General features: G+C 47.1%; 1 protein-coding gene across 1 annotated transcript; it reads right to left on the minus strand.

Moving 5' to 3' along the window:
- Positions 1–9,158: 9,158 nt before the first annotated feature.
- On the minus strand, positions 9,159–24,409 carry dhcr7 (7-dehydrocholesterol reductase). Its single transcript, XM_055649193.1, has 8 exons — positions 24,189–24,409; positions 17,682–17,793; positions 16,307–16,529; positions 14,820–14,910; positions 12,713–12,926; positions 11,432–11,636; positions 11,203–11,334; positions 9,159–10,304 (listed from the first exon to the last, which is right to left on the minus strand). The coding sequence occupies exons 2-8, from the start codon at positions 17,786–17,788 to the stop codon at positions 9,840–9,842; spliced, it is 1,437 nt and encodes a 478-aa protein (XP_055505168.1). The 5' UTR covers positions 17,789–17,793; positions 24,189–24,409; the 3' UTR covers positions 9,159–9,839.
- Positions 24,410–25,713: the final 1,304 nt, after the last annotated feature.

The following is a 25,713-nucleotide window of genomic DNA, read 5'->3' on the forward strand; positions in this document are numbered from 1 at the left end:
GACTGTGCATAAACTCATCATTCATACTTTATACATTCAATTGTGTCATATTCCGTCGTGTTTGCACCCATGATAGACACAGAATGCTGGAGTAACTCAACTGGATAGGCAGCATCTCTGGAGAGAAGGGATGGGTGACGTTTTGTGTCTGAAGAAGGGCTTTGGTTTAAACCAGCATCTGCAGTTCCTTCCTACACAGTGTTTGCACTTATGTTTAAACAAAGCACCCGTGGCACTCAAGGGGTGATATTCCTTCCCTCATTTGAGAGGTGCCTGCACTGGACCCTGTCTGCGCACGCCCCAATGTGCAGCAGTGTAAGGAACCCAGACTGTGGTCCTCCCCCACAGAGCCTTGGCGTTGGCTGCACCAAGCTTTAGTATGTCCCTCAGCACGTACTCCTGCAGTCTGAAGCGGGCCAGTCGGCAATATTCTCACTCTTGTGGGAGACCAACGGGTTTCGAGCAGACCAAAGAGCATCTTTCTCTGAGTTGATGTTCTTCCAGCAGCAAGATTCAGATTCAGATTCAGATTCAGATTCAACTTTAATTGTCATTTTCAGTGTACAGTACAGAGACAACAAAATGCAGTTAGCATCTCCCTGGAAGAGCGACATAGAATATGATTTCAATAAATAAATCTATTTACATGCACACAGTCATAGTGTTTTTCCTGTGGGAGGAGTGTCCGGGGGGGGGTGATTGGCAGTCACCGAGGTACAGTGTTGAGTAGTGTGACAGCCACAGGGAAGAAGCTGTTCCTGGACCTGCTGGTCCGGCAACGGAGAGACCTGTAGCGCCTCCCAGATGGTAGGAGGGTAAACAGTTCATGGTTGGGGTGAGATCAGTCCTTGGCGATGCTGAGCGCCCTTCGCAGACAACGCTTGCTTTGGACACTCAATGGAGGGGAGCGAGGAACCGGTGATGTGTTGGGCAATTTTCACCACCCTCTGCAGTGCTTTCCGGTCGGAGACAGAGCAGTTGCCATACCATACTGTGATACAGTTGGTAAGGATGCTCTCGATGGTGCAGCGGTAAAAGTTCACCAGAATCTGAGGAGACAGATGGACCTTCTTCAGTCTCCTCAGGAAGAAGAGACGCTGGTGAGCCTTCTTGACCAGAGTTGAGGTATTGTGGGTCCAAGAGAGGTCATCGGAGATGTTGACTTCCAGGAACCTGAAGCTGGAAACACGTTCCACCTCCGTCCCGTTGATGTGGATGGGGGTGTGCGTGCCGCCCCTAGACTTCCTGAAGTCAACAATGAGCTCCTTGGTCTTCTTGGAGTTAAGGGCCAGGTTGTTGTCAGCGCACCATGCTGCTAGGAGCTGGACCTCCTCCCTATAGGCCGACTCATCGTTGTTGCTGATGAGACCAATCACCGTTGTATCATTTACATACTTGATGATGGTGTTAGTACCATGTACAGGTGTGCAGTCGTAGGTGAAGAGGGAGTAGAGGAGGGGGCTCAGCACACAGCCCTGTGGAACGCCGGTGTTCAGGGTGAGGGTTGAAGAGGTGTGCTTGTCTAACCTAACAGACTGGGGTCTGTTGGTTAGAAAGTCCAGTATCCAGTTGCAGAGGGAGGGGTCGATGCCCAGGTCACCGAGTTTGGTGATCAGTTTAGAGGGTATAATGGTGTTGAATGCTGAGCTGTAATCGATGAACAGCATTCTTACGTAAGTGTCTCTGTTGTCGAGGTGGGAGAGGGCGGCGTGAAGTGCCGTTGAGATGGCATCCTCCGTACTCCTGTTCTTGCGGTAGTCAAACTGATAGGGATCCAATGTGGGGGGTAGGCAGCCTTTGAGGTGTGCCAGGACCAGCCTCTCGAAGCACTTGGTGATGATGGGAGTAAGTGCAACTTACATGCATTAGTCCTACTCAGTGCCATGTGCACGTCGTACGGGGTGAATGTGAGGGGTTGGTGATCAGCAGGGAGCACAGCCTTGATGGCTGTCTCTAGATTGTCCCTATTGAAGCGGCCATAGAAGTGGTTAGGCTCCTCAAGGAAGGAGGCGTCGCTGGATGTGGGGGTGGTGTTGGTGGGTCTATAGTCCGTGATGGCCTGGATGCCTTGCCGCATGCGTCGGGGGTCGGAGCTGTTGTTGAAGTGCTCCTCAATCCTGAGCTTATGGCAGTGCTTGGCCTTCCTGATGCCCCTCTTCAGGTTAGCCCTGGATGAACTGTAGGCTCGAGCATCGCCTGACCTGAAAGCGGTGTCCCGTGCTTTCAGCAGTAGCCTGACCTCGCTGTTCATCCATGGCTTCTGATTCGGGAATATGGTCACCCGTTTGAGGGAGGTGACACTATTGATGGTGGAGTTTATAAAGTCCAGAACAGAGGATGTGTAGGAATCAATGTCCGTGTGGGAGTCAAGGGTGGCCTGGGCTGCAAACGCCTTCCAGTCAGTGTTTCCAAAACACTGCTGAAGTGTGGAGTCCGCTTCCTCTGACCAGACTTTAACTGTCCTCACAGTGGATTTAACCCGTCTGATGAGTGGGCAGTACTTAGGGAGCAGGAACAATGAGAGGTGATCAGACTGTCCAAGGTGGGGGAGGGGGACGGCTTTGTATGCTTCAGCCATATTGGTGTAGACTTTGTCCAGTGTCTTGTCTACTCTAGTGGGGAAGGAGACATGTTGGTGGAATTTGGGGAGTACAGTCTTCAGGTTGGAGTGATTGAAGTCACCCGCAACAATGAAGGCTGCCTCGGGGTTGTGAGTCTGTTGTTTGCTAATGGCAGTATGCAGCTCTTTCATTGCAAGCTTGGCATTAGCAATTGACGTCCTTCCCACAATGTCCTCTTGGGAGCAATATGTAAATCATCTGTTACGGGGCAGTTTGAGATGAAACGTAACGAGGTCTCTTGCATCCTTCTCCAGGCCCTCTTTGCAAATTCACACTATGCGAAGAGGGGGCTAACCATTTCCTCTCCATCGTAGCTGTGATGTTATGAATGCAAGGAAGGCTGTCTAAACTTGGGTGGGTGGAGATGGGGGGGGGGGGGGGGGGGGGTGCTGAGTGAAGCAAAGAAGGAGACAAAGCAATGATTAAATAACCAAACTAATGCCACAAAAATCCATAGATAGAAATGGATAGTAAACTAGTTAATAATATATTGAGGACTTCAGCACTCTACATCATGCTTCTTTTAATGATCAACTTCTGGAATGTTTGTACTTTTACTTTATTGTGATTAGAAAATTTCAAAACCGTATCTTCTTGGAAGTTATTCACCATGTTGAGGAAATTACATAATTGAATTTACAAGCCTGACCCGCCGAATTACTCCTCTAATTTCAGATAGTCCTTGCTTTCTCCCTCTTTCCCCTCCCCAGCTCTCCCACAAGCCTACTGTCTCCGCCTCTTCCTTTCTTCCCCCCCCCCCCCCCCCCCCGACATCAGTCTGAAGAAGGGTCTCGACCCGAAACGTTGCCTATTCCTTCTCTCCATAGATGCTGCCCCACCCGCTGAGTTCCTCCAGCATTTTGTGTCTACCTTCGATTTTTCAGCATCTGCATTTCTTACTTAAACACTGAGTTACTCCAGCATTTTGTGTCCATCTTCAGTACAATAATAGCACAACCTATATATCGGAGAGAAAGCATGGTGAATGAGGTAGATGTGTTTTGTGTGCATTCTACTGTCAATGAAGTTGCACACACAAGATAGCCTGTTTGTATCTCAATTTTACCACAACAGAAAAAGGAAGGATATACTGTGCATAATCACACCAAGCTTAAAGGCCTGTCCCACTTTCACGACCTAATTCACGACCTCTGCCGAGTTTGCCCTTGACTCATACTCGCAGCATGATCGTCACGAGGTTGTAGGTAGGTGGTAGCAGGCCGCAATGCTAGTCGTAGATACTCGTGGCATCAAGTTGGTCGGGGCGTTTTTTCTAGCATGATGAAAAATGTCCACAAGTAAAAAATTGTCGTGAATTAGGTCTTGAAAGTGGGACAGGCCCTTTACCGGCTCTCAGTAAGACATTGTATTGAGAGCCTCTTTAGCCGACTTGGTGTTATTTTTTTTTATCGGGGGGGGGGGGGGGGGGGGGAGATCTTCATGGAGATGAGCAAGCACACTATCCAGTTACTTTCTCCAATGTGAATGGCATACGAGATCCTATGACATTGATTTGCTGGGAGGATCTTTTGGGGAGAAAGACATGACGTGGTCGAGTGGCTCGGTGAGTCAGGCAGCATCTGTGGAGAACATGGATAGCTTAGTACCTTTCTCCATACAGATTGTAGTAGGGGGAAGAAAGCTGGAAGCAGGCGGAGGAAGAACAATGCCTGGCAGGTGATTGGTGAATACAGGTGAGGCAGTCTGCGACTGGCAGATCTTGGACACAGACCAGATATGAAAAGAAGACGAAAGGCCAAGAGATAAGAGGAGAAGGTGTGAAAAAAGTAAAGCCGGAGGAAGCGATACAGATGGAAGGGGAAGATAGACACAAAATACTGGAGCAACAGCGGGTCTGGCAGCATTACTGGTGGAAAGGAATAGGCGACATTCCAGGTTAAGACCCTTCTTCAGACTTGAAGAGGACTGGAATGGGACGTGGGGGAAGGGGAAATGGTGCAGAGCCGGTTGAGGTACAGTGAAGAGGGGGGAGGGGGGGTAGGGAATGAAGTGGAGGGGTGGAACTGCATTGTACAGGCAAGCAGATATTAATTTTCCAAACCAGTAGATGGCACCAGAGTGCACATTTCTTTGAACAAGAACCTGCAGCGTCGGCCACTGGCCTATTCACTGGCCCCTGTATCAAGAGTACAGAATTTACTGAGTTGTGGAGCAAAGGAAATTTGGAAAATATCAAACTGAACAAATAGTTGAGTCGACAAAGGCTGTGCACCAATTGCTGGTATATGGGACCAGTGTAAATGGGTAAAAGGTGCTGCATGGATCTGTGACTTAACAGCTCTGAAACGCAAGAGAACAAGAGAGAATATTTTCAAAGGTTACGCAAAAAAGCTGGAGAAACTCAGCGGGTGCAGCAGCATCTATGGAGCGAAGGAAATAGGCAACGTTTCGGGCCGAAACCCGGAAGGAAATAGGCAACGTTTCGGGCCGAAACCCTGAAGGAAATAGGCAACGTTTCGGGCCGAAACCCGGAAGGGTTTCGGCCCGAAACGTTGCCTATTTCCTCCGCTCCATAGATGCTGCTGCACCCGCTGAGTTTCTCCAGGTTTTTTGTGTAACCTTCGATTCTCCAGCATCTGCAGTTCCCTCTTAAACACCGAGAATATTTTCAAATTAGTTTCGAGAGATGCAGCAGAAACAATAGGTCGATGACTGTCAGAAGACAGTGGGGAGATACAGCATGGAGTAGGCCGTTCGGCCCTGATTCCATTCCAGCCACGCTACTGCCAATTTAACCTGCAAACCCACACGTCTTTGGGGTGTAGGAGGAAACATAGAAAATAGGTGCAGGAGTAGGCCATTCGGCCCTTCGAGCCTGCACTGCCATTCGATATGATCATGGCTGATCATCCAACTCGGTATCCCATCCCTGCCTTCTCTCCATACCCCCTGATCCCTTTAGCCACAAGGGCCACATCTAACTCCCTCTTAAATATAGCCAATGAACTGTGGCCTCAACTACCTTCTGTGGCAGAGAATTCCACAGAATCACCACTCTCTGTGTAAAAAATGATTTTCTCATCTTGGTCCTAAAAGATTTCCCCCTTATGCATCCTGGAGCATCCCGGAGAAAATCCATGAGGTCACAGGGAAAACGTGCAAACTCCACACACACAGGCAGCACCCGAGATCAGGACTGAATCTGGGTCTCTGGCGCTGTGAGGAAACAGCTCTCCCAGCTGCGCCACCCTCTTTGATAAATGCCTGGTTTATCTTGGATATTGTTATTGGTTTATTATTGTCAGGCTGAAGATGGATCACGACTGAAAATGACACCTCTCCATGTTCTCCAGACATGCTGTCTGACCCGCGGAGTTACTCCAGCCCCTCGTGTTCTTTGGTGTATTAACCAACATTTGCCTTTCTTATTTCGACACCAAGTGCTGGGGTAACTCAGCGGGTGAGGAGGCATCTCTGGAGAGCATGGATAGGTGATGTTTCGGGCCGGGACTCGTCAAATTGGCAGAATTGATGGAATCAAACAATTCGAAAAGAATTGGGGGGGGGGGGGGGAAGTCCAGAACCAGGGGCCACAATTTAAGAATAAGGGGTAAGCCATTTAGAACAGAGACGATGAAACACTTTTTCTCACAGAGAGTTGCGAGTCTGTGGAATTCTCTGCCTCAGAGGGCAGTTGAGGCCGGTTCTCTGGATACTTTCAAGAGAGAGCTAGATAGGGTTGTGAAAGTTAGTGGAGTCAGGGGATATGGGGAGAAGGCAGGAACGCGGTACTGATTGGGGATGATCAAACATGATCTCATTGAATGACGATACTGGCTCGAAGGGCCGAATGGCCTACTCCTGCACCTATTGTCTATAACAGAATCCGTGCCGACAATTCACAATTTGACCAAGCCAATTAACCTATAAACCCCGTACAAATTTGGAATGCGAGATGCAACTGGAGAAAAGCCATGCCGGTCGCGGGGAGAGCATGCAGGCTCCATACGGACAGCACCCGTACTCAGGATCGAACCCGGGTCTCCACTGCTGTAAGGCAGCCACTCTAGACCGCTGCGCCACCGTGCCACCCACAGAGCACCTGAGAGGCAATGTTTATAAACACAAACAGTGGGCGCGCGCTGCCAGAGGAGGTGGTTAAGGCAGGTACTATCGCAACATTTAAAAGACATTTGGACAGGATAGGTTTGGAGGGATATGGGACAAACGCAATCAGGTGGGACGAGCCAGTGTTGATGGAGCTCATTGGTCGGCGTGGGCAAGTAGCGCCTGTTTCCAGCGCTGTGTGACTCGGTAACACTGAAAAACTACATCTTAAAAGGTAAGATCTTACCAGATACATTTGCCATCTGGTCATAGGATCCAAACTAGAAACATCTGGAGTTGGAGTTATGAAAGGAATAAAACTGATGTTTGCAAAGCAGATTTTATTTAAACAGTTTACTCAACTCAACATTGGATGGAATCAACACAGAAATAAATGGGGTGGCAATGCTAATTTGCACAGTCCCAATATCCAAGGCAGTTTGCCACCAACTAAAGATTTTCACTGTACCTCGGTACGCATGACAATAAACTGAACTGACATCTTTGTTATATACAGTCCATAATAACTTATGATCCTTGCCATTCCTACCTCAAACTCTACAAAGAGTATAGCATCTTGACAAAAATGCTGGGGAAACTCAGCGGGTGCAGCAGCATCTATGGAGCGAAGGAAATAGGCAACGTTTCGGGCCCGAAACGTTGCCTATTTCCTTCGCTCCATAGATGCTGCTGCACCCGCTGAGTTTCTCCAGCATTTTTGTCTACTTTCGATTTTCCAGCATCTGCAGTTCTTTCTTAAACAAAGAGTATAGCATCTTCACTATTTGCAATCAAAATTGAAAGGGCAATTTGAAATCAAGGCAATATTTTCCAGGAATGATAAATATCACTCCGAAGATACATTATCTTTGAATTCACAAAAGTCAAAAAAAAAACCAACTCTTTGGAAATGATCTTGAATTCTATTTCCATGAATTGTAGGTAGTTATTTAGTCAAGTCCTGACTGTGAATAGTTGCCCAATTGGTTTGCTGACGGCCTTTAGGGACATCCACTGTGTTTCCCTGCCTTGACCATTATTTTAGAGATACAGCACGGAAACAGGCCCTTCAGCCCACCCCGAGCTCCAGCGATCTGTACACCAGCACTATCCACACTACACAATTTAGTTTACACCAGCACTTACCCTACACACTCTTTGGAGTGAGGAAACAAGCACCCGACCACGCAAAGAATTTACTCCGACAGAAGCGCCCGTTAATTAGGTTTGAATCCTGGTCTCTGTCTTGTGGCAGCAAATCTACCGCTGCGCCACCGTGCCGCTCTATACGAGTTGTTTAGTTTAGAGATACAGCGCGGAAACAGGCCCTTCAATCCGCTCCGACCAGCTATCCCCGTACACTAGTTCACCAGCACTACCCCTACACACTAGGAACAATTTACAATTTTTGACCGAAGCCAAATTAATGTACAAACCTGCAAGTCTTTGGAGTGCGGGAGGAAACCAGAGGTCCTGGAGCAAACCCATACTGTCACGGGGAGAACGTACAAACTCCGTACAGACAGCACCCGTAGTCAGGAACGAACCCGGGTCTCTGGCGCTGTAAGGCAGCAACTCTACCGCTGCGCCACCGTGCCGCCCTGTATTTAATTGACTGTAAACCAGAGGCTGTAAAAAGCTCTTATATACATGCAAAACAAAAACAGAAAATGCTGGAAACACACAGCAGATCAGACTGCATCTGTGGGAAGAGAAAAACGTCAATGTTTAATGAGGGAGACCCTTCGTTGCAAGTGAAATAGAGACAAAGATACTTGTAAGGCGGCAGGAAGGGTGGGTGTCGTTATAAGACTCAGTTGGTTTCTAGTTTGCTCTCTGGCAGTGGTGTGGGGGGGGTTCACCTGCCTAACCTGCCAGGTATGAACCCCCACGCTCCATTTTGCAATTCACGCCCATTTTTCTCGGCTCCTTACATTCTCACTCCCCAATTAGTTTTGGGATACAGCGTGGAAACATGTCCTTCAACCCAGATAATTTATTCATACAAATTGACGATCAGATAAATCTTTTAAAATAAAAAAGTTAACCTTTGGAAGATGTGTGCATTTGCCATTTTGTTTTATGGAATTGTAAGACAAACATTTAATTTAAAGTACTGTTTAAGAAAGAACTGCAGATGCTGGAAAAGTCGAAGGTAGACAGAAATGCTGGAGAAACTCAGCGGGCGAGGCAGCATCTATGGAGCGAAGGAATAGGTGACGTTTCCGGTTGAAATGTCACCTAATCCTTCGCTCCATTGATGCTGCCTCACCCGCTGAGTTTCTCCAGCATTTTTGTCTACCTTTAATTTAAAGTAGATAAGGTGTGTATTACTGACCTTATACATTTGCATTTTGCTATGGAAGCTCTTTATATTTTGACTAATGAACAATGACATTGATCAATTATTTATTCTCATGCCTCGCATTTTGGTGAAATCGTGAACATTTACAATCAATAACATTCAAATTAAAATTCTGGAAGTGATTTTATTTGTCAAAATTATCAAGGATTACATTCAGCCAACACACATTTGAACACAGTGTTCCCCCACTCACTTGTTTATTAAATGCCATTACTTTTTAACACTTTCACCGGTCAGATTGGGGAAGTTTACTTCTTGAGCAGTCTGTGTGGAGTTTGCACGTTCCCTCTCATGGGTTTCCTCCCGCATGTCAAAGATGTGCGGGTTCGAAGACTCGTTGCCCCTCTATGTGCGATTGCCCCCAGTGTGTAGGGAGTGGATGCAAACAGAACTAGTGTGATACGGGTGATAGTATGGACTCGATGGGTCGAATAACCAGTTTCATTGCTTTATCTTAAAAATCAATCATCAAAAATGCCTGTACCAAATTTTATAAATATTACTATTTCTGTTCTAAAAAGTTAATACAGTGTGACCAGATCAGGTAATTTCTCCTGCTAAGCATTTGCAGCGGTTTTTTTTTTTCTCTCTCTCCCTCGGTATTTTTCTTCCATATTTATGCACATTTGGAATTTATAGGGCATGGAATTTTTAAGGCATGGTCTTCATTGCGGTGGAAAAACACCAATTTGAAACACGTACGCGGAATTTCGACTGGTAAACTTACTTTGCCTCAAGAAAATCAAAAGTCTCCATGAAAATTCGCGCGGAAGGCATCAAGAGTCCTAAAATACTCCGGGTACGAGACGGTAAGCCACCGCGTCCGTGTACCGCCTCCAGTCGTTGCCGTATTTGCTCAGGCATCGGTGCTCGTCCCTGACGCAGCGATGGATCAGCAGGATGGACATGTACACAACGTAGAAATATGGCAGCAGGTGCCCAAATCCACAAGCCAAGCAGTAGGAGAGGGAGCCCATCAGGTCGCCGGTGTAGTTGAAATGGCGCGCCAAGCCCCAGAAGCCGGAGATCATCAGCTTGCTGTGGTGCTTGGTGCCGTCGGTGGACAGGTAGGTGCATTCGATGTACTCCGGCTTCCTCCCCCAGATCCTGCAGCTTCCGCCCGTGCGCCGGAACAGGTCCTTCTGGTGATTGGTCACCCTGAAGATGTAGTAGCCGATCAGCCCCAAGAGCAGAACGCCAATGGCGTTGCCCGTCGAGAGCTGGACTGGGTTGTAGACCAAATACAGACCCTGTGATGAAGACGTGACCATTAGCTTCCAACTTAGAGCGGGGTACATGCAGAAGAAGAACACTGCGCAGGAATCAGCCCTTCCAACATCATGAGTCTGCACCCTAGCGGCACAAACATTGAATTCTCCAATTTCCGGTAGCCCTTGCTGTCTCCTCCCCCTCTCAGCTCTCCCTCAGCCCTCCTCTTCCTTTCTTCTCCCCACCTACATCAGTCTGAAGAAGGGTTTCGGCCCGAAACATTAAAAGCCTATTTCCTTCGCACCATAGATGCTGCTGCACCCGCTGAGTTTCTCCAGCACTTTTGTCTATCATGCCAAGATAAACCAATCTCATGTGTGGGAAGGAACTGCAATTGCTGCTTGAAACTGAAGATAAGACAGAATGCTGGAGTAACTGAGCGGGACAGGCGACATCTCTGGAGAGAACGAATGGGTGAGGTTTCGGGTCGAGACCCTTCTCAAGACTGAGACTAATCCAATCTCGTCTGCCTCCACATGAACTCTACCCTTCCACACCCATACACCTATCTAGAAACATAGAAAATAGGTGCAGGAGGAGGCCATTCGGCCCTTCAAGCCAGCACCGCCATTCATTGTGATCATGGCTGATCGTCCCGTGTCTGCCTTCTCCCCATATCCCTAGATTCCACTAACCCCTAAAACGCAACGCCCAAACAGGGACATCTGAAAGCCCCTTAAACGCTAGTGTACGGGGCGTTGTGGAGCGGAGCGGATTTGGTGGGCTGAAGGGCCTGTTATCCCGCTGTAGTCTAAAGTCTGAAGTAAAGTCTAAAGATGGGACTAAGTGTAGATGGGGCATGTTGGTCGGTGTGGGCAAGTTGGGCCGAAGGACCCATTTCCGTGCCGCATGGCTCGATGAATTGGTCAACAGCCTTACCTGCAGAGTGTATAGGTAGGGCAGCCAGACGCAGTCACCCCAACCCAGGTACCAACCAAAGTGGTCATGGCAAATATCGATCGTCTTTAGGTACCACGACTCATTCCAGAAGAAATCCAGCACATAAATCGCCTGGGGGGGTTATAATCAGTCAATCTCATTAGGTTGAACGCTACTTCCAAAAAAGTAGACACTAAAACATTTCACAAAGAACCTCACAATCTCCTACCTGCAGCACATTTACCAAGATCATTGAATTGGTCACTTGGCCGTATAATTCCCGCTGTTTGGCAGCAAAGGAAAGATTGATCAGGGTCCATGCCACTATACCCGGACGACCATTGAAGAAAAGCTTGAAGTCAAACCACTTCCCAATCCGTGGATTAAATTCAATCCCCATCATGTAGTCGTAGAAAAAATTGCCGGTGAACTTACTGAAGGAAAAGAAGTAAACATGTTTAAAAATCCTACTTTTGATTTAACATGGACTGCAAAGTAACACAATTAAGTATTATCGAGGTGGACAAAAATGCTGGAGAAACTCAGCGGGTGAGGCAGCATCTATAGACATAGAAACATAGAAAATAGGTGCAGGAGTAGGCCATTCGGCCCTTCGAGCCTGTACCCACATTCAATATGATCATGGCTGGTCATCCAACTCAGTATCCTGTACCTGCCTTCTCTCCATACCCTCTGATCCCTTTAGCCACAAGGGCCATATCTAACTCCCTCTTAAATATAGCCAATGAACTGTGGCCTCAACTACCTTCTGTGGCAGAGAATTCCACAGATGGAGCGAAGAAATAGGTGACGTTTCGGGTCGAGTCCTTCAGACTGATTTGGAGGTGGGGGGGGCAGGAAAAAGAAAGGAATAGGCAGGGACAGTGGGCTGTGGGAGCGCTGGGAAGGGAAGGGGAAGAGAAAGCAAGGACTACCTGATATTGGAGAAGTCAACGTTAATACCGCTGAGAGTATTATCAAGCTTTGGTCTGGATTACAGAGAAACAAGGAACTACAGATTTCTAGTTTAAATACAGGGCGGAAACAGGCCCTTCAGCCCACTGAGTCCGGGCCGACCAGAGATCCCCGTACACCAACACCATCGTACACACTGGGGACCATTTATAATCTTACCAAAGCCAATTAACCGACAAAGCTGTACGTCTTTGGAGTGTGGGAGGAAACCGGAGCACCAGGTGAAAACCCGCGCAGTCACGGCGAGAACGTACAAACTCCGTACAAACAGCACCCGTCCGTGGTCAGGATTGAACCCGGGTCTCTGGCGGTGTGAGGCTGCAGCTCTACCTCTCATTCTCCCCATGACCTGCGTGGGTTTTCTCCGGGATCTCCGTCCGGTTTCCTCCCATATTCCAAAGAATGTGCAGGTTTGTCGGTTTATTGGCTTTGGTATCATTGTAAATTGTTCCAAGTGTGGGCTCGGTGGGCCAAAGGGCCCGTTTCCACGCTGCACCTCTAAACTAAACAAACAAGTTGCAGATTAAATTCTTACCAATCGCTTGCATTGGTGGGGAAGAAATACGCCTTCAGCATGGCAAACGTTGCCACAACGTAGCCTAGGATGTTGGCACACCACAGCAGAGGAATCCAATGGTCAAATATAATAGTGGGTGAGAACCAATGAAAATAGTTGGCATTGGCAAACCAGAGAGAATGGGTAATGATCCAGGCCTGAAGTCCATTGACTTCATATTTATTGATCAGTCCTGTGAAGTAAAGACACTTTGCTGAGGATTAACATGTTTCTAAAACGCATTGCATTAACCACTTAGTTTACTTTAGTCTTTAGAGATACAATGATGACCAAAACACACTAGTTCTCCCGTACACACTAAAGGCAATTCACAAAAGCTAATTCACTTTTCTTTTCTTTTTTCTTTTTTTTCTTCTCTCTTTTTTTGTATGGCTTTGTAAATATTTGATTAGTGTATAAATGTAAATAATTTTGTGTACATATAGCTGCCGGTGTACATATGGTATACATATAGCTGCCAGTGTACATATCGTATACATATAACTGCTGGTGTGCATATGGTGTACATATGGTGCACATATGGTGTACAATAGCTGCTAAATGTGTATATGACAATTATAAGCAGTTGAATAAGGAGTGGGAATTAATAAGCTTTGGCTTCTTCCTGCTCCTTTTCGGACACATACGATTTCATTCATTTATAGATATTGTTTATGACACTTTATACATATTCTTGTTTTGTTTTTTGTATGCTGTTTCACACTTGCTTTTTATTCTTTTATTCTGTTCGAAATAAAGAATTAAATAAAAATTTAAAAAACTTCCACATCTTTGGAATATAGGAGGAAACCCGGTCCACCCGGAGGCCACCCAAGCGATAAACTAGATTTTGTTTTGAAGTTCTGATTTATTTAATTATTTGATTTTATATTTTCTCGTTTCCCCAGTGAATGAATGAGTTTATTGGCCAAGTATTCACATACAAGGAATTTGCCTTGGTGCTCCACCCGCAAGTGACAACATGACATACAGTGGCAGTTAGGAATAACACATAAAACATTAAGCATTAATAATAAAACTTTATTGATTAAGCATGTGAATTAGATAAAATATCAGAGCAAAAGGAGGCTACAGATTTTTGGTTATTGAGTAGAGCTACTACTCGTGGAAAAAATGCTGTTTTTATGTCTGGCTGTGACAGCTTTAACAGTCCGGATTTGATCCAATGGGATTTGACCAGATCCCTGTCCAATAACTTAACCATTGTATACGCCCTCTTCCTCACAGCCTTCCCCTACAGATTCTCAGATTGTCAAAGATGCACTTTTAATGCAATCGATGTACTTTAAGAATTCAATACCGAAAATCATCTTTAGTGTTGACTTTAGAAAAGAAAGAATCTCTTTCATGTACATACGAGTGGTAGTTGTGGACCAAGTTACAGGCGGCACGGTGGCGCAGCGGTAGAGTTGCTGCCTTACAGTGAATGCAGCGCCAGATACCCGGGTTCGATCCGGACTGAGGGTGCTGCGTGTGCGGAGTTTGCACGTTCTCCCCGTGACCTGCGTGGGTTTCTCCGAGTTCGTCAGTTTCCTTCCACACTCCAAAGACACACAGGATTTGTAGGTTAATTGACTTGGTAAATGTAAAAGTTGTCCCTAGTGGGCGTAGGATAGTGTTAATGTGCGGGGATCGCTGGTGGGTGAGGACCCGGTGGGCCGAATGGCCTGTTTCCGTGCTGTACCTCTAAACTAAACTAAAACACTGGACCTTAGAGTTGTTGCATGTTTAATGTTATTAATTTAGATGAGTTGAGTTGATTTTATTTGTTTATTCCCACGTGTGCTGAGGTACAGTGAAAAACCTTCGGGAGACTAGTATAGATGGAGCATGCTAGTTGCCGTGGGCTAGTTGGGCCAAAGGGCCTGTTTTCACACTGCATGACGCTATAGTCCATACATTTTTAGTTAGTAAAACGAATCCTTAAATGTAATTGCTGAACAAGTTGTCTTGCTTTCCACTTTAATGGTTGAACTTCTATTGCCTGTGGCAAAAAGCATTCAATTAAAGCAGAATTGCAATGTTAAGTGTTTTTTAAAACAAAAACAGGAGAGGTTGATCTTACCTGCAGGAGTGCGTGCACCATCTTGCACTCCCCCTACGTAGCCCAGTAGGAACTTGTGACAAACATCAGGTACGCACAGATACAAAAACACCTGCAATTCATGGACAGAAAATGAAGCCTGAGGAAGTTGCAAGAAGCCATTTTGAACGGTAATGAGTCATAGGGCCACGTGGCACACAAACAGGTCCTTGAACCCAACTTGAACCATGCCAACCAAGGAGCCCCATCTAAAGGGCCTGTCCCACTTTCACGACCTTTTTTACTCGTGGACATTTTTCATCATGTTGAAAAAACGTCCCGACCTACTTGATGCCACGAATACCTACGACAAACATCACGACCTGCTACGATCTTGTGACGATCATGCTGCGGGTTGGAGTCAAGGGCAAACTCGGCAGAGGTCATGAAAGTGGTACAGGCCCTTATGCTAGTCTTCTTTGCCCACACTGACAAAGTGCGGCACGGAGGCGCAGCGGTAGAGTTACAGCCTCACAGCGCCAGAGACCCGGGTTCGATCCTGACTACCGTTGTTGTCTGTACGGAGTTTGTACGTTCTCCCTGCGACCAGGTGGGTTTTCTCCGGGTGCTCCGGTTCCCCCCCACACGCCTAAGACGTACAGGTTCGTAGGTCTGAAGAAGGGTCTCGACCCGAGACATCATCCATTCCTTCTCTCCACAGATGCTGCCTCACCCACTGAGTTTCTCCAGCATTTTGTGTCTACATGTAGGTTGTAGGCTTCTGTAGATTGTCCCCAGTGTGTAGGATAGTGCTAGTTTACAGGGCGAATGCTTGTCAAAGTGGACACGGACACTGTATCTGTAACGTCTAAAAGTAAACTCAGCGGGTCAGGCAGCATCTCTGGAGAACATGGATAGCTTGAGTTTTCTTTATTATCACGTGTACAGTGAAAAGTTTTTGTTGGGTGCTAACCAGTCAGCGGAAAGACAATACACGGTTATAATCGAGCCATTTATAGTGTGTAGATATATGATAAAAGTCATGACATTCACTGCAAAGATAGTCTGAGGGTCTCCAAGGAGCTTGATAGTAGCTCAGGACTGCTCTCTAGTTTAGAGATATAGCACGGAAACAGGCCCTTCGGCCCACCGGGTCCGCCCCGACCAGCGATCCCTGCACATTAACACTATCCTACACCCACTGGGGACATTTTTTACATGTACCAAGTCAGTTAACCTACAAACCTGGACGTCTTTGGAGTGTGGGAGGAAACCGAAGATCTCGGAGAAAACCCACGCAGGTCACGGGGAGAACGTACAAACTCCGTACAGACAGCGCCCGTAGTCGGGATCGAACCCGGGTCTCCGACGCTGCATTCGCCGTAAGGCACGAACTCTACCGCTGCGCCGCCCGTGACTGCTGCAGCTGTCGGCAGGGCAACGTTTTAGTCGCTGACGTTGCGGCTCGGGGGAAACCTTGTGTGTGCGCCACCGTTAAGAGCCAGCAGGGCGAACAAACGGAAACGCACCTGAAAGCAGACCCAGGCGGCGTAGATTCCAGCGGCCGTCCCGCTGAAAGATGGAGCTCGCTCCCATATGTCACCGACGCTGGTCTTGCCCGAGTACACGCTGAGGAGAGGGCCGGAGAGAGCGCACTGGAACTGGTCACAAGACATCACGAAGTAGAATACGATCAATGGCGCACAGAGGAGGAGAAAGACGACAGACGCAAGCGAGAACCAATCGACTTCCCTGTAATAGACAAAGGCACGGGCATAAGATCGCACTCATGTGGCCCCTTGGGGCTGACACACCAACCTGCCCCAACACCAACCTCACACATAATTGGTTGTTTAGTTTAACATAGAAACATAGAAATTAGGTGCAGGAGTAGGCCATTCGGCCCTTCGAGCCTGCACCGCCATTCAATATGATCATGGCTGATCATCCAACTCAGTATCCCGTACCTGCCTTCTCTCCATACCCCCTGATCCCCTTAGCCACAAGGGCCACATCTAACTCCCTCTTAAATATAGCCAATGAACTGGCCTCAAGTACCCTCTGTGGCAGAGAGTTGCAGAGATTCACCACTCTCTGTGTGAAAAAGGTTCTTCTCATCTCGGTTTTAAAGGATTTCCCCTTTATCCTTAAGCTGTGACCCCTTGTCCTGGACTTCCCTAACACCGGGAACAATCTTCCTGCATCTAGCCTGTCCAACCCCTTAAGAATTTTGTAAGTTTAGTTTGGTTTAGAGATATAGCACGGAAACAGGCCCTTCGGCCCGTCGAGTCCAGACTGACCAGCGATCCCCGTACATTAGCATTATACACGAGATTGATCCCTGGGATGGCGGGACTGTCATATGAGGAAAGATTGAAAAGACTGGGCTTATATTCACTGGAGTTTAGAAGGATGAGGGGAGGATCTTATAGAAACATATAAAATTATAAAAGGACTGGACAAGCTAGATGCAGGAAAAATGTTCCCAATGTTGGGCGAGTCCAGAACCAGGGGCCACACAGTCTTAGAATAAAGGGGAGGTCATTTAAGACTGAGGTGAGAAAAAAAAACTTTTTCACCCAGAGAGTTGTGAATTTGTGGAATTCCCTGCCACAGAGGGCAGTGGAGGCCAAGTCACTGGATGGATTTAAGAGAGAGTTAGATAGAGCTCTAGGGGCTAGTGGAATCAAGGGATATGGGGTGAAGGCAGGCACGGGTTATTGATTGGGGACGATCAGCCATGATCACAATAAATGGCGGTGCTGGCTCGAAGGGCCGAATGGCCTCCTCCTGCATCTATTTTCTATTTTAGTCGGGATCGAACTCAGGTCTCCGGCGCTGCATTCGCTGTAAGGTGGCAACTCTACCGCCTAGAATCTGTGCTCGTTGTATCCATTGTCTTACCAAGCTCGACCCCATTGCCCCAGTTGCTCCTTCTCTCCCGGACCAACTTCATTCCCGGAGCCTTTCCGTTGTCTCGTCACGGCCCCTGAAGACTGCGTCGCTCTCATGGTGCCTGTAACGAAAGGACAGCGAGCTGAAAAGGTTGTTTTGTGTGTGGAAACAGTGGCAGAGTTATTATTCACAACATCTTTGGAAGCCTGTTGTGTCAACAGGGCATTGCGGCTGCTAATTTGGTCCCTACGCCCCGAGTCAAGTCAGGACTCGACAGGCTCTTTGACCCATCTTGTCCCTGCCGACCATCGTTGGACTTGAATCGCACAAAATGGAGCAGGAAGCAAAAACAAACCTTGTGTGCTGTGCAATCTACTGTTACACTTGCCACACTGCGACGTTGCCAGGACAACGGGCCTTCACGGTCAGGTCAAGAACCTCGCACTTACAAACCGGACCTTGGAAATGGCAAATCTGTGTACTGTCTCAGTGTACTTGTTGCTATAAACTTGTACAATATCCGAGATGTTTATCTATGTTTATGTACATGCTTCTTCTTCTTCTTGCGTATGGCGTGCACTAGCCTAAAGTTGTGGGTCAACTTGTTCTATTTGATTTATTTGTTTGTGCACGTCGAGTTGATTGTATTAGTCAAGACAGGGTGGACCACGTGAAGGTTGCAATCTCCCACCGCAATGTATGCTTATGTATAGCGATTCTTGTACTGAACTGTACACAAATAAAGTACCGTTGTACCATTAAGTGGTTTCCTCTCATGGGAGAGTCCCAGACCAGAATAAAAAGGACGTACCATTAGCAAGGAGATGAGGAGGAATTTCTTTAGTCAGAGGCTGGTGAATCTGTGGAATTCATTGCCACAGGCGGCTGTGGAGGCCAAGTCATTGGACATCTTTAAGGCGGAGATAGATAGGTTCTTGATTAGTGCGGGTGTCAGGGGTTATGGGGAGAAGGCAGGAGAATGGGGTTGAGAGGGGAAGATAGATCAGCCATGAGTAAGTGGCAGAGTAGACTCGATGGGCCGAATGGCCTCATTCTGCTCCCAGAACAAATGAAGTTGTGCTTACAGTACGTATCGTAGGATTGTTACTGATGTATGCCAAAAGGGAATTTCACTGCACCTAGGTACTTTAGCCAATAAAGTGCCATCGAATCAATGAAACATTGAGAGCAAAGATCCTATAGCGGAGCAAGGTAGAACAGTCCTGCTAAATGCAATGGGGCTGACATGTAGTATGCAACGGAGCGGAACGTGGGCCTTTTTTTCATCCATTCCCGTAACCCGACCCGACCCGCAGTGTAATCAACGTTGTGGGGGATCAGTTTGTGTTAATAAATTAAAATTCTGAAAATGAGAAGATTTTTACTAAATAACTTTTATTTTTACGAGGATGTTTCCGTAACCGGCTTCCGTCTCTGCACTAGTTATCCTACGGGATCTTTGGTGCGGAGACGGAAGCCGGTTACGGAAATGGCGCCTTAAATTACCCATGAATCTACCCATGGCTGTACTACGTCTTTTTCATCGTGGACCATCTTGCTCACTATAAGATCTTTAATTGAGAGGACCTCCAAGGAAAACAGACTAGAAGCATCAGCTGAGGATAGCTACTGAAATGAAATAACTTTGAAATGCCCTGCTCTACAAATCCTAAAACCTAGACTGTTACACAAATTGTAACAGTCACCCAGCCCAGGTGAATCAGGAACAAGGAAGTGAAGGTGCTGATTTAAACAAAAGGGCACAAAGTGCTGGAGTAACTCCGCAGGTCAGGCAGGATTTCTGGAGATAGTTTAGTTTAGAGATACAGCGCGGAAACAGGCCCTTCGGCCCATTGAGTCCGCACCGACCAGCGATCCCCGCACATGAACACTATCCAACAAACATGCTAGGGACAATTTACACTCATACCAAGTCAATTAGCCTACAAACCGGTACGTCTTTGGAGTGTGGGGGGGGGGGGGGGGGGGGGGGGGGGGGGGGGGGGAAACCGAAACCCGACGCTGTCACGGGGAGAACGTACAAATTCCGTACAGAAGCACCCCTAGTCGGGATCGAACCCGGGTCTCTGGCCCCACTCAACCACTCGGCCACCATGTCGGATAGGCGAGGACAACATTCCAACAAGGGCTGGGATATCAAACACGTGCACATCTGAAAAACAGTCCTGACCCAAAACTTCACCAATCGATTTTCTCCAGAAACGCTGCCTGACCCACTGAATTACTCCAGCACGTTGTGTCTATCTTAGGTATAAACGAGTACCTGCATTTCCTTTTTATAGAAAATGCTTTCCCTGTGGCAGAGTAGACTCGATGGGCCGAATGGCCTCATTCTGCTCCCAGAACAAATGAAGTTGTGCTTACAGTACGTATCGTAGGATTGTTACTGATGTATGCCAAAAGGAAATTTCACTGCACCTAGGTACTTTAACCAATAAAGTACCATCGAATCAATGAAACATTGTCTTCAGGTGCTCAGGTTTCCTCCCACACTCCAAAGACATACAGGTTTGTAGGTTAATTGACTGTAAATTGTGTAGGATAGTGCTAGTGTATGATACCAAACTAATCTTGATTTGATTGTATACTTGATGCTCGGCCTCTGATCCTGCTACCGCAGTGAACTCTGAACTGAAGGCCAGACCAACTTCACCGCTGACTCAGCAGAAAATATTTCACTGCCACAGTGGTGAATTAAACCATCATCCGAGCAGAATTGTGGTCAGAGTGCTGCAGTATTGAGCAATTTTGGGCACCGTATCCGAGGAAGATTGTGCTGGCTCTGGAGAGGGTGCAGAGCAGTTTGCAAGAATGATCCTGGGAATGAGTTTACTTACATATGATGAGCGTTTAATGGCACTGGGCCTGTACTCGTTGGAGTTTAGAAGAATGAGAAGGGACCTCATTGAAACATACAGAATCGTGAAAGATTTGGATAGAGTGGATGTGGAGAGGATGTTTCCACTAGTGGGAGATTCTAGGACTAGAGGTCACAGCCACATAATTAGGGGATGTTCCTTGAGGAAGGAGCGGGTGGTGAATCTGTGGTGGAATACTTTGCCAAAGTAGGCTGTGGATGTCAAGTCAATGGATATTTTTTAAGGCAGAGATGGATAGATTCTTGATTAGTAAGGGAGCCAGGGTTTATGGGGAGAAGTCAGGAGAATGGGGTTGAGAGGGAGGGATAGATAGATCAGCCACGATTGAATGGCAGAGTAGACGTGATGGGCCGAACGGCCTAATTCTGCTCCTATCACTTGTGATCTTATGCCCAGAAGCTTAGTTTGTGTTGCGACCAATTTTTGTGGTGTGACCAATTTTTATCACCTGACTGAGAGTTCTGTTGTACTGTTTACGAAAGTGGCTTGCCATGGAAAATTTCAGAACACAGAGAAATGCAATCGAGCAACTTTAACCCTGTTCAGGAAACTGCATCGTCAGACAGTGAAATTACTAGGAAGAAATGACTTCAAAAAGAATCCTATAAGAACCTTCGGCACTTTTTCAAACTAGTAATTTCACCACAACAGACACAAAAAGTTGGAGTAACTCAGTGACACGAGGTATAGGCGACACTTTGGATCAACACCCTTCTTCAGACTCGACCTGTAACGTCACCCATTCCTTCTCTCCAGAGATGCTGCCTGTCCCGCTGAGTTACTCCAGCTTTTTGTATCTATCTTCTGTTTAAGAGTAAGGGGGAGGCCATTTAGGACTGAGATGAGGAAAAACGTTTTCACCCAGAGAGCTGTGAATCTGTGGAATTATCTGCCACAGAAGGCAGTGGAGGCCAATTCACTGGATGTTTTCAAGAGAGAGTTAGACATTGCTCTTGGGGCTAACGGAATCAAGGGATATGGGGAGAAGGCAGGAATGGGGTACTGATTTTGGACGATCAGCAATGATCATATTGAATGGCGGTGCTGGCTCGAAAGGCAGAATGGCCTACTCCTGCACCTATTTTCTATGTTTCTATGTTAAACCAGCATCTGCAGTTCCTTCATACACATAAAGGTTGGGATGATACTTTACAATTGTACAAGGCACTGGTGAGGCCACACTTAAGAGTGGTGTTTAAGAAAGAACTGCAGATGCTGGAAAAATCGAAGGTAGAAAAAATGCTGCAGAAACTCAGCGGGTGAGGCAGCATCTATGGAGAGAAGGAATTGGCGACGTTTTGAATCAAGACCCTTCTTCGGACCGACCCGAAACATCGCCAATTCCTTCTCTCCATAGATGCTGCCTCGCCCACTGAGTTTCTTCAGCATTTTGGTCCACCTTAGAGCATTGTGTTCAGTTTTGGACTCCGCTATTGGAAAGGTGTAATTCAGCTGGAGTGGGTGCAGAGGAGATTTATGAGAAGGCTGTCAAAGATTGAAGTGCCTGGAGTACAGGGAGAGGTTGTATGAGACTGCAGTGACGCAATGGGCAGTCAATAAATGGAAAGCCATGACCATCTATCTGTTCTTTTTGAACAGCTGCACAATTTTAGTCTTCATCTGGCACTAATGAACAAGTTATCCCAAAGGTTATCCCAATTATCACAAGTGCCTGAAGTTGGGTCCCAACGTGAAACATCGCCATACATGTTCTCCAGATACTGCCTGACCTGCTGAGGTACTCCAGCACATTGAGTCTGTCTTTGATATAAACCAGCACCTGCAGTTCCTTGTTGTTACATTTCGAAGAGTCTGGATTGCTGGTGCTTTGAAGCAAGCACGACATATTGCCCTCATCCTAAAAAACATTATGTGCAGGAAGGAACTGCAGATGCTGGTTTAAACCGACAATAGACACAAAAAGCTGGAGTGGGACAGAAGGAATAGCTGAAGAAGGTTCTCGAACTGAAACGTCACCCATTCCTTCTCTCCAGAGTTGCTGCCTGTCCCGATGAGTTACTCCAGCTTTTTGTGTCTATCTTCCTAAAAGACATTAGGGGAACTGAACTGAAAGGTTATTTTTTTAACCCAAATTAAAACGTGCAGCAATCCTTTTACAATTGTCCCAGATAGGACAATGAAATTCTTGCTTTGCTTCAGCACAACATATTAACAACATTTCCTAGTTCCCTTGGTGGGATTTAACCTCAACGAGTTAAAAATTGGGAACTTTTACAGAGTTGATGTGGAAAAGCTTTTCCCACTGAGAGTAGGGAAGATTCAAACAAGGGGACATGACTTGAGAATTAAGGGACTGAAGTTTAGGGGTAATATGAGGGGGAACTTCTTTACTCACAGAGTGGTGGCTGTGTGGAATGAGCTTCCAGTGAAGGTGGTGGAGGCAGGTTCGTTTTTATCATTTAAAAATAAATTGGATAGTTTATATGGATGGGAAGGGAATGGAAGGTTATGGTCTGAGCGCAGGTATATGGGACTAGGGGGGAATATGTGTTCGTCACGGACTAGAAGGGTCGAGATGGCCTGTTTCCGTGCTGTAAATTGTTATATGGTTTTATGGTTTTCTATAACCTCTCCATTTCCTGAGTTTTTAAACCTAGTGTTTACTTTAGTTCTTAATATCTTGTGTTGTTGAAGGCCAATTATCATGTCTGACACACACTTCATTTGTTCGCCCGACATGACCATTGCCCAACGCCTCGACACCTGCTTCCTTTCGACCTGGAATCAAACATTTCTGTTGGTTTCTCTGAACTGTTGAAAAAGTTGCAGTTTTTTTTTTTGTTGCAAGCTGCACGTTTTGTTTTAAAGCATGCAACTGCCTGTCTTATTAACCTCGGCGTTGTGACAAGAATCTTTTCAGCGCATGGTTTAATGCAAGCAAAGGCGAGGTTTCGAGCTGTGAGGCGGTGAGTTGAAACAGAAATACCCCGGTGATACAACAGTTCGTCTCACACACCAAATCCGGTTTCGGCCACATAACTAAAAAAAATAAATAAATGGAGCCCTTGGGAGGAGTGGATGAGCATGATCTGTCAAAGCTAACTCCACCCCCACAATGGTTGACAGCTCAATAACATGCAAACCGAACATTTAATCCGCTGCAAACTCTGCACCTAGTGCAAAGGGTGTTTTTAAAATGATCCCATCAGATAAACAAACCGTCTTTAAATATTCACCCTTGCCCGAGCCTCCAGTCCGGAGAATCATCAGAAAGGTGCAGGAAGGAACTGCACAGATGCTGAGTTACACCGAAAATAGACACAGAAAGCTGTAGTGGCTCCAAGGGGGGTAATCTCTGGAGAGAAGGAATGGGTGAATGTTCAGGCCCAGACCCTTCTCAGACAGAGGCATGGAGCAACAGTTTGACTCCAGGTACACAATGAAACGTCACCCATTCCTTCTCTCCCTCTAGAGATGCCGCCTGCCCCGCTGAGTTACTGCAGCATTTTGTATCTACCTTCTATTTAATTTAATATGCATCTATTTAAACCAGCAGTCCTTTCCTTGACAGTGAAGCGATGCAAAACCGTTAAAAGATTATAAATGTTGCATTTAGCAGAATGAATGCACGGAATTGTATCAGTTTCATTCTTACCGTGCGCTGGGGCTAGCGGCTGTGGGTGAGCGGCAGCTGTGCTGTGGCTGCAAGGATCAAGGGAGTGAGGGTATCAGATAGCCCGTCGGTCGGTTACTCTGAGCCGGCTGTCCCATCAGCTGCCGGCGCTCGGTGGATCCACTGACCTCACAAAGGATGGGGCGTATACACCGGTAGCTATTGGCCGATGGCGCTGGTACCATGGCATAGTGCGATGCGGGCGGGGTTCCCTTCAGCGGATGCAAAGATGCTGCACAACACATAATAATAATAATAATAATAATAATGTTTATTTATATAGCACTTTTCAACAAAACCAATATTTGAACCAAAGGGCTTTACAGAGATTGATTAAATTAATTGAACAGATTAAATGTCAATAAATCCATACAAAACAAAAAAGAGAAAAAGAAAAAAAGACACAGAACAGTACACTATAGAAATCAACATGAAACGTCCCCCCACAGCAGAATTCACTGTGAGGGAAGGCACTAAAAATATCCAGTTCTCCCCCTCATAGTCCACCCGAGGTCGGGGTCTATATGTGGCCTCCTCAGCCAACTCGATGTTCTCAGGCCCTCTGCCGCGAAGCTGGATCATCGGCGTCGGGTGAACATTCTTCAGCGGCCTGGACTGAAGCGGCCGCTTCCTCCCTGAAGACTGCAATGTCCAAAGTTCACAGGCCGCGCTGGCCGGACCTCTGACACTGGCGAACTCGGACACCAGGCCCCGCGGTGTTGAAATCCAGTGCCGCCCGCCCGCGGCTGGACGCTCTGCAGCCGCAGCTCAGCGATGTTGCAGTCGGCGTCCCCAGTGCCCCGGAGCTTACCTGAAGGCGACCCGGTAAGGCATCGCCCGCTCCGTGTTGGTGTTGGTGTCCCAGCATCTGCACCGCCGGCGAAGCTGTAATCCCGGCAGGAAATCGTCGCTCCAGCGCTGCTCCAGCTCGATGGTAGGCCGCACAGAGAGGACGAAGAAGCGGTTCGGAAGAAAACCGCATCTCCGACCAGGTAGGACTGGGATTAAAACAGTTTCCCCCTTCCCCCCCCCCCCCCCCCCCACCCACCACATAAAAGAAGACTTCCAATGAACAATTTTCACGGACAGGACTAAAAATAAAAATAAAAAAGGGAGAAAGGACGGACTGCAGGAGGAGCAGCCATACACAACGGCGCATCACCCCCGCAGTCCGCCATAAACACATAACAACAAGCTCAACCCAGCGGGCAAACTGTGCATGCAAAGGGCAGGGTCAATGTTTCAGCTGTAGACCCACCGACTGACCGACCGGCCACAAGCTAAACGTGTGTGTGTGAAGAAACTGCAGATGCTGGTTTACCAAATGTGTCAATAGGGTGATTTCACGAAAGGTCACTGGAGCGTAGATCCGCACCCACGTGACCGAAAATCTCAAGTGGAGGACATGCTATACATCCGGTACATGTTAGTGGATGGGAAAACACGCACTTTCCCACCCGTTAAAAACATCGAAAACGGCCAGTTTTTGAGCTGCAATTTACTGTGC

This window comes from Leucoraja erinacea, chromosome 18, assembly GCF_028641065.1.
Source record: "Leucoraja erinacea ecotype New England chromosome 18, Leri_hhj_1, whole genome shotgun sequence".
Classification (NCBI taxonomy): Eukaryota; Metazoa; Chordata; class Chondrichthyes; order Rajiformes; family Rajidae; genus Leucoraja; species Leucoraja erinaceus.

Coding starts and splice junctions, on each gene's coding strand:
- dhcr7 (XM_055649193.1), bottom strand. CDS start 17,788: ATGAGAGCGACGCAGTCTTCAGGGGCCGTGACGAGACAACGGAAAGGC. Junction 16,530..17,681: donor GGGCAATGGGGTCGAGCTTG/GTAAGACAATGG, acceptor TGTCTATTACAG/GGAAGTCGATTGGTTCTCGC. Junction 14,911..16,306: donor CCGCCTGGGTCTGCTTTCAG/GTGCGTTTCCGT, acceptor CATGAATTGCAG/GTGTTTTTGTATCTGTGCGT.